Genomic DNA, 8,995 nt, shown 5'->3' on the forward strand with positions numbered 1-8,995 from the left:
GCTGCCACATCGCACTCCGAAGATGTCGGGGGCACGGTGGGGTGCCCCAAAAGTGATGGCACCCCCCACGGGGGGGTGGTTTTGGGGACTTACTGGCCTCAGTGTAGACCTGGCCGAAGCGGTAGTAGCACATTTTGTACATGAGGCAGTTGAGGAGCACCGGGGAGCCCTCGCGGTCGACCCGAAACTCCCCGGTGGGGGTGTAGTAGTCGTGCTCCTTGATGTGGCGCCCCGTGTCCGTGCTGCCCCCGATCCGCACCATCCACAGGAACTTGTTGATATCTGAAAGGTGGAAAGCAAAGAGTTGGGGGGCAAAGAGCGAGGAGTTGAGTTGAGCTGAGGCAAAAGAACAAGGAGTTAAGTTGAGTTGGGGGCAAAGAGCAAGAAGCTGAGGCGAAAGACCAAGAAGTTGAATTTAGTTGAGTTGGGAGCAAAGAGCGAGGAGTTGAGTTGAGTTGGGGCCAAAGAGCGAAGAGTTGAGTTGAGTTGGAGGTCAAAGAGCAAGGGGTTGAGTTGAGTTGGGGTGAAAGAATGAGGAGCTGATTCGGGGGCCACAAGCAAGGAGTTGAGTTGAGGGTCAAAAAGCCAGGAGTTGAGTTGGGGGAGAGCAAAAAAAGGTACGTGCAGCTTCCAGAGAGGAGCATTTTTGTACCGCTGCCACTCTGCAGCCTCAACTGGAGGGGGGACTTTGCTCCTCTAAGAGCTGTTTGGGAGAAGCCCACGCCACCAGTGCTCCGTGGATGGGTTTGACCCAGCTCAGAGCAAGATCTTACCATCGGATGAATAGCCGGTGAGGCCTCCGAAGATTACCAGCACGTAGCTGACGTCCAGTTCCCTCATGATCTCGTAAGCTTTCTCCTCCGTCGATGCCATCGCCTGGAGCAGATGCAGCGTCAGTCACGTCACGCGGTGCCCCACGAAAGGCAGGGCAAGGCAGCGAGCGAGGGAAGGACCTACCTGGCCAACGCGAGAGATGTGCGTGTTGTTCCAGGTGTTGTTGTCCACCAGGATGGTCCGGTTGGCCATGGCGGTTATCTGGTACCCGTAGTCCCACCAGGACATCACCTTCGCGTCCTGCAGCCAAAGACCAGATGTGCCGTCAGCGCCTCAGTGGACAACGTTGGGTCCCCGCTGCTCAAATTACCCCCCTTTACCTCCGGAGTGTTGTGACGCAGCCAATAATAAGCTTCTCTGAAGTCATCAAAGATGATCCTGCTGCCATCCCCACCCCGGGCGGACAGCACGATGGAGGGGGAGGAGTACGCCTCGCTGGTCACCCAGGTGGAATGGAAGGTGTAGGTGATCAGGAAGAAAGCCATGACCAGGATCATGCCACTGGCAACCTGGAGGAAGAAATCAGGGTCAACGCTGGAGGGAAGAGGCCATCAGCCTCCCGCACTCATCCCCCACCAGGAGTAGGTGTCTTCTCCCCCGTCCCGAGCCGGCCCAACGCTCACTTCGTTTTTGATGGGGTAGGTGGAGTCTTGTTGCTTTTTGCTCTTCTTGTCTGGTCGGCTGATATCCAGGTTCTTCATGTAGGTGGACAACACCTGAGAAACCCCGATGCCGGACAGGATGCACATCACCGGGGCCAGCACCAGCATCAGACGCACCTACGGCCAAGAGCAGAAGAGTCAGTGCCTGTTAGAGAAGAAATTTGGGCAGAAATCCAGGAGAAGAGAGAAATTAAATGATGCGGTCCCTAATTCAACACCTTGAATTCAGCAGAAACATCAGCCTCAAGATAAACCCGTAACTGATTTTTTTTTTTTAGTGGGTGCAGACTGGGAGCTGCCACCATCTCAGAAACCCAAGGGAGGTTTCTCTGAGGTCCTCAAATTTGGTCAATGTGCAGAACCGACCTCAACTGCACCCTGGGCAATCTTAGGTGGAGTCAGGAATGAGTAGATGCCTCCACACCAGAAATCAACCTGCATTTAGGGCTCGGGGTGCTACAGCAAGAGTGGGAACAAGCTCATAAGCTGCCATTTGTTGCTGGTCCCTGCTCAGATACCTGGAGAATTTGGGTTTGCAACTCAGCTACAGGAGACCCAGGGGCGGACAGCGGTGGCCGTAAGGAAGCGACCAACACCAAAACCAGTCAGTTTTGCAACGTCGCATTCCCTCGCTGCACATAGGGGCGAAGAAACCAGTTTTAAGGAAGAGAGAAAAGCCTCCTGAACATTTCAGTCAGCTCAGGGTGGAAGAACCACCAGCAATAAGTTCAGAAAAAGAAATTAAATCAGCTTCGTGAAGACCATTTTGTCATCCTGCTTGCGCCCAGCAGGCTGCAGCCCTCACCATCACAGCAGAGAAGTACATGCTGGTCACGCCGTACATGATGATAAAAATGCGGGCGTCCGAGAGGTTACTGAAGCAGTAATACAGACCGACTGCGAAGAGGAAAGAGAAACGGGTCAGGTTCACCTTAGCAATCTGTTGCCTGAAATAAAAAAACACCGGCAGAAGCACGTAGTGCTCTACGGCAGACTCAGCACGGCAAGGAGATGGGAGGCTGCGGTCGTGGCCGGCAGAATAAAACCCCTCTGGTGTCATAGGGTGATTTAATAAATCGAGGTCGGATTATATCTGTGCTGGGCTCACCTGGGAACATGAAAACGAGAAGCTGCAGGTCAAAGTAATAGGAGGACCAAGTGGTGGGCTGGTGCTCAGAGACGGAGGCAATGATGGGGATGTTGTTCTTTGCATAGGAAGGATCCAGCAGGGAGTAGAAACGCCCCGTCCACGGGGAGATTTTCCCTAGGAAAGAGGAGAAAAAAAAAGAAAGAAAGAAAAAAAAATCATATTCTGTTCCAGCAGAGAGTAATCAGCAACGCTGATACATTCTCTCACAAGGAAGCACGTGCAAGGCTGAATGAGCAATTCCTGGACCTCATTTAACGTTTCTATTACTCAAAACTGCCATTTTAGAAAGGAAATGAAATGCAATTTTACCCTAAAAAAGACCTCTCCCCCGCCCGACCTACATTTTTAGCATCTCTTCGCTACTACAGATCGACATTCAGTTTCTAAAGCATCAGCTCAGTGTTCCCAGCGCGCATTGAGTCACAGCTGGTATCTCTCTGCGCCCCGTGTCACCTGGAGCCCAGAACTTTCAGCTCCTTCTTAAATATTTTCCTGCTAATGCACAAATTAGGGCAGGTCCCCGGCTCCTCCTTAGAGGGGGGCTTGCAAGCACTGAAACCACAATGCAGGCAACAATAGGATTGACAAATTACGTGCTCTTCAAAGCGGTGAAACGCGCTCATCATCGTCACGATCTCGGGCTACCTGTCAGCATCAGCACGGCCCCGATGGTGAGGAGGACGAAGCCAACTAGGGAAATGACGCTCCTGAAGAGGATTTCGAATTGCTGCGGGTTCAGCTTGCTCCGAAGGTAGTCTACGAAGGCGTGGATCTGACACAAGCCGAAGACTCCAAGGGCAGCCATGTGCTCCGAGGAGAGGACAGGCTACAAACAAAGGAGAGCGTGATCAGATACGGAGAAAAAAAGTCATGTTGCACCCAATATTGGCTTTTTTTTTTTTTAAAAAAAAAACCAAATTACTTCTCAGCAAAATTGCTGCCAAAGTCACAGGAAAATTCCCTCTCTGCGGATAGCACAGCTGGCAGGAGTCACTTTCTTACATCACCTTTGATTCCCAGATGGGAATCCACCCGGAATATTAAACTGATTCTCTTGAAAATGTGAGCTAAGCAGGCATTTTTCCTGCTACACCAAGACGCACGCTGGCGGGAGTGTTTCCTTCACCGAAACCAGGAATATTTTCCTGAAAGGCAGCCGGTGCCATGAAGGTTATTAGCAGCTTTGAAAGTCATTCAGCACCTCCAAAAGCTAATTTTGCCAAAGGTCGCAACAAACCAGCATAACGGGAGCAAAAACTGGAAACCAGCAACCACTTATAACGTCAACGGCGAAGGCAAGAAGAGAAACCAGGTGTCAACTCGCTGTTGTTCTGTTACAACTCACGAAATGACCGTTCTCGAGTCCGCAAATCATTCTGGTCCCCACCTGGAAGCCAACAAAGGAGATCTGCATCGAGAGGATGGTTCCCAAGCAGTAGACCGTGCAATAGGCTACGTAGATCCTGTGGGAGAAGCGTCCGGTCAGCATCAGCACAAGAACATGCAAGGGGATGAGGTTAATCAGAAAGACGTAGCCACCCCACGAGGAGACCTGCCAAGAGAGAAAACAAACAAACAAACAAAAAAAAAAAACGCCCCAAGTTCCAGGACTGACTGAACAGGTCACACAGCAAAGGTCAAACGCAACAGGTTTGATTTTCCTGGGATCACACGCAGGATTTTCACCCAGCGGCAATGCCAGCTGAGATCTGCTCTCTCTAAGGGCGTCCTCAACAGTCACAGCTGCCGGAAGCACAGATTTTTCAATACTATTAATAAAACCTCGCGCAAAAACCCGTTACTTTTGGTAAGAGGGAATGAACGAAGAAAGCATCCGTTCCGTTTTCACGCCAAGCCCTTCACGGAGGTTCTAGCTCCCTGAACACAAGGACGCAGGAATGGCACGCCATCTATTTTTGGTCACCGTATCCAGAGCGGTCCTGGGAGTCAGAATTACCTCGGCGCCGGGAGAAGGAACACTTACCATGTAGAAATAAGCAAGAGCACACATTGCTGCCCAATAGATGGAGCCTGTTTTGACAGCTTTGATCCACATGTAGTAAGTTAACAGCATGCAGAATATGGCGATACCTGGGTGGAAGGACACACAGAAGTCAAAGTAAGTTCACATCAGCCCTGAAATGTTAACATAATCCCTGGGGTGCACCAGAGCGCTCAACTGCATTAAAAACATACACATAAATGCTTCTGCTGCTCCGTCAGATGGTGGAACAGTACCTCGTACAAAGAGCCAGGCCTGGGAAAAGGTTTCATATCTGATTTCTAGATTGAAACACTGTGATGTTTCTGTCTTACTGTAAATAACAGCTCAGGTGGCTTTCTCTAGCCACATCAGCTAGCCTTCCTGGACACAGTGACTCCTTACATGGCCCCCGAAAGCCCAGGTACGGGAGAGGAACTTGGATCCCCTTCTACCTTAGGCATCGACAACGAGATTGCTGCCTTTGCCAGTCCCAAAGTCACTGCCAGAACAGAGATAAAAATCATGGAGGAGCCACACAGCAGCTCTGATCCCCAGCAGAATTTGTGGAGGTGGCAAAACCCTTTTTGATTTGCAAACAAGGACACCCGGGGAACGGGGTGCGCTCGCTGCCGGAGTTGGGAAACATTCCCTCTTCTCAACCGCGTAGGCGAGAACAACCACCGATCTCCGAGCAGTTGGGTTAGTAAACCGCAGGGACCTGGCGGGGCTCGCTGGGAAAGGACAGTTCCTCTATCGTGCCCTGCAGGATCTTTATTGTCATTTTCCAGCACCCAACAGTCGTTAAAGGTTTCCCTGCTCCGAGTGTCGCAAACTCACCTTCGTTATCGTAGGAGCCGGCAACAGATCGTGAGATGTACCCAGGCACAACTGCAATCATGGCGGCAGCAAGGAGTCCTGCCCCTGCATCCTGGAGAAAAAAAACACAGTGAGAGGGTGGAAAAAGCCATCAGTTTTTAGGGATTTCATTATCATGCCATACTACACACAGATATACCTCAAAGGAATAAAAATTGAGCATGGCAATGAAATTTTAAAACAGATCTCCCATTTCCCAAAAGTTCTGGGATTTGACCAGCGTGGTCGTCACCTCCAAACCTCCAATATAGCTGCGAGCTACCTTGCCAAAAGCCACCCAGCCCATGCTCCTCTGTAAAGCAAAAGCCCGTGAGGAACGCCCCGATCTTCTCCTTACCTTGAGCTCTTTGGTGAGGTGGTAAGTCACTATGGTGGTGAAAGAGGAGAAGAGGGGAGCAAGGAACACGCAGACATTTCGGATGTCGATAGTGATGTGGAAGAAGTGCAGCACGTGGTAAATCGCCGCCGACGTGATCATCAGGCCTACAGGACAGAAACGACATCGTTACTGGGGTGCTCTCGCTCTCCTCGCAGCACTGGGGGGTCGTTAGCTCGCAATTAACAGCGGAGCCGCCAAAAGTCTCGCCAGGAAGGAGCTGCTGCCCGGGATGCCTTGACAAAGGGCATCTCCCAAGCTCTCCTCCCCTCGCAGCTGGCACATACAGCCCTGCTCCGTGTGCGCTACCCACCCATCTCCCAATTTTCCCTTACGTGAGGTGCGTTTCGGCTCAGCAGAAGCCCAACAGCTTACCCGGATAAATGGTCCCACCGATAATCCTGCCCAAGGGGTACCACGCTCGGTCGTCGAACCAGTTGTGGAATTTATAGAAGCCCTCCTCTGCCAGAAAGCGGGTTGTGCGGTAGTTAAAATACCTGTAACCATGACAAACATTAAACATCTCCTCATCCGGATACAGGGATCCTGATTGCTCACCGCTCCTCGGGTTACAACCTCAGTCCTTAACAAGCATTTGGGAAACGCGGCAGCTTTCGACAGGCAGTTAAGTACCAAAGTGTGCCCGTTTGGATCCACTTCTCTGACGTCGAGGGGTACGACAGCATTGTAAGGGCTGACTGTGTGTTTTCCACGCAGAGGGAACTAGTCCAATCTCCCTAGACTGCCGCAAACCTCAGCTGCAAAGGTTCATCCCTCCTCCTAGGGGGTTTAAAAGTGGGTTTGCAAAGGTAACATTCTCCCTTGCGCCTGATTTAATCAGCAACAAGCTTGGGACGCGGACACAAGTTGTAGTAGGAGCCCTCTCTCCTGCTGTGCCCTGCTCGGACAGGGAACAACCACATCCCAGCATAAAAGCGGTTTTGGGCGATTACCCCAACCTAGATCCAGGCTGCAAGATGAGTCCTGGGAACCGAGAAGTGAATTTTGGGTCTAGAAGAGGAAAAACTATCTGTACTGAAAACTGGCCTCCAAATCCCTCATCCTCAACGGGGATTAGCTTGAGCCCAGCAAACACCACTCAACTTCTGCGTGCTCCAGATGAGAAAAACCCAGCAGGTCCCCCCAAAACAGGAAGAAGACACTTACGGATCAAATTCATGGATGACGCTTTCAAATCTTAAGACGGAAAAAAGCCTCGTGGAGAAAGCTGCAAACACAGAAAGGGCAAAGTGAATCTACAACGTTCTCTGAGCCAGAGTTTTATTAGGTTTATCATCTACTTTGACTGATTAAAATGGTTTCTGTCTCAAATTGGTCATTGGGAAGATAGAAATACATGTGTTTTTCAGAACAATGGATACGGAAGGAATAAGAGGGTTCACTTAATAGTTTCACAACCTATAAAAGAAAAGAAGGAGCAGAGGTAGCTCCATCCCGGGGTCCTCCTTTTGAGGTCACCAGCAGCCACCCACAAGGCCGGCGTGGCAGGATATGGACTTACACAGCACAGCTGCCATTGACAAGATGAGGAGCTTGAGCAGAGTGTCTTGCTTCTCGTAGGACAGCCGGAGAAACCCTAACTTGGTCATTTTCACATCAAAAGCAGAGACTGAGGACGCTTGAACCGCTGAAAAATGAAGAGGGAAGATGATCAAAGAGCGAGCCAGCTGGCAGCCCCACAATGTCTCTAAACGTTTCATGAGATAGGACTTTAAATACCCGACTGCTGCCCGAGGAGGCTGTTGTCCACCCTTCACCCCTGCCAGATGATTTCGTTGATCCATGCCTCCCTTCCCCAAACGCCCTTGCCTTCCATCCTCACCTGATCAGTTACCCCAAGTCTCGGCTGAGTTTTTTCTTTCTTTTACAGAGACCAGAACTTCTTCGGGGCAGAAGATGCGTCTGTTTCTCTGCATATAAAAAACCCAAGCGTAAGCTTTTAGCAAAACCACTACACTCTCCCTGGCTGGTCCCTGGAGTTCAAGCATCACCTGCAAGCGATGCACAGAAAAGTAATCCATGGAGAATGCAAGAAATCCTGGCCACTCCCACTTCAAATTATTTATGTTAAACATATACATCCCAGTGGTTTGCTAATGCGGACTAGCACAGTAAATGAGCTTTGCTTACACTGGACAACTTGGCTGTTTAACTCAACCTCCCTGGGTGGAGGAAGAGCCAGTGAAATCCTGGTATTAGACACCAAGGAAGTGAAACTGTGGCTAGTGAATAACGTCTTTATGCTCTGGAAAACACTCAGATGTCCTTAAAATACCTCTTTACTCAATCAAAAAAAAAAAACCTCCCACTGCTCCCTGCAGGTTCAGTCCCAGAACTGGTGGATAAAGCCTCAGTTCACGTCTCTAAGCTACAATGCTGGGGAGAAGAGATTTGGACAGGCTGAGATTTCAAAATAAAATACAGACCGGGCCTGAAAAAAATCTTTCTGTGACCTAGACGTGATTCTGACTTGCACACATTCATCACTAACTGATACAGAACTAACCCCACGTTGTAATTATTTCCTGGTTCCCCTGGGGATAATAAGCAGCAGCTAATAATGACAGAACATAGATGCCTCCCAGGCACGAGTGGCTCTGCCACTGGGGTACCACCAGTACCCCCATTTCCACAGCTCCAGTAGACAACTCACAGGGTGTGGGGGGAACCCTTTGCCACCCATTAATGTCACAGCTACTGGGGGAACCAGCAGCCCCCAGCCAGTCCCCAGACACTGGGGTGGGAAGGAGGAAAAGCTATGCTGGAGTTATGGACTATGGTCCCACTCTCACCACCCCCACTAGCCCCCTTGTGCTTCATCCTACACCGCTGAACACCCCTATACCCCACCTTCTCGCGTACCCCATCACTCCACAGCTCCAGGCACACCACAACGCCTCACCCCCCAGCCCTGAGCACCCCTCAGCCCTGAGCACCCCCAGACCCTAATTGCCCCATAGGTCCACATCCCACAGGCTCCAGCCCCTGACAACCAGTAGTGCCTCACTCCACAGCCCTGGGCACCCTACAGCACCCCAAAACCCTCAACCTCACAGACCTGGTCACCCCATCACCCCACAGTTCCCTCACCC

The 8,995-nt window shown here is 50.9% G+C and overlaps 1 protein-coding gene across 1 annotated transcript; it reads right to left on the minus strand.

The window, feature by feature from the left end:
- Positions 1-93: 93 nt before the first annotated feature.
- STT3A (STT3A, subunit of the oligosaccharyltransferase complex (catalytic)) lies at positions 94-7,503 on the minus strand (the record flags this gene model as incomplete). The annotated part of the gene is made up of 15 exons (XM_009705980.1): positions 7,405-7,503; positions 7,050-7,110; positions 6,258-6,379; positions 5,844-5,989; positions 5,468-5,558; positions 4,631-4,737; positions 4,034-4,198; positions 3,292-3,472; positions 2,605-2,760; positions 2,302-2,393; positions 1,458-1,613; positions 1,155-1,343; positions 958-1,074; positions 774-876; positions 94-282 (listed from the first exon to the last, which is right to left on the minus strand). Coding segments are annotated over exons 1-15 (1,963 nt in total), but the record flags the coding sequence as incomplete, so codon positions are not given.
- Positions 7,504-8,995: the final 1,492 nt, after the last annotated feature.

Source organism: Cariama cristata, unplaced genomic scaffold, assembly GCF_000690535.1.
Source record: "Cariama cristata isolate BGI_N322 unplaced genomic scaffold, ASM69053v1 scaffold12300, whole genome shotgun sequence".
In the NCBI taxonomy this organism is placed as follows: Eukaryota; Metazoa; Chordata; class Aves; order Cariamiformes; family Cariamidae; genus Cariama; species Cariama cristata.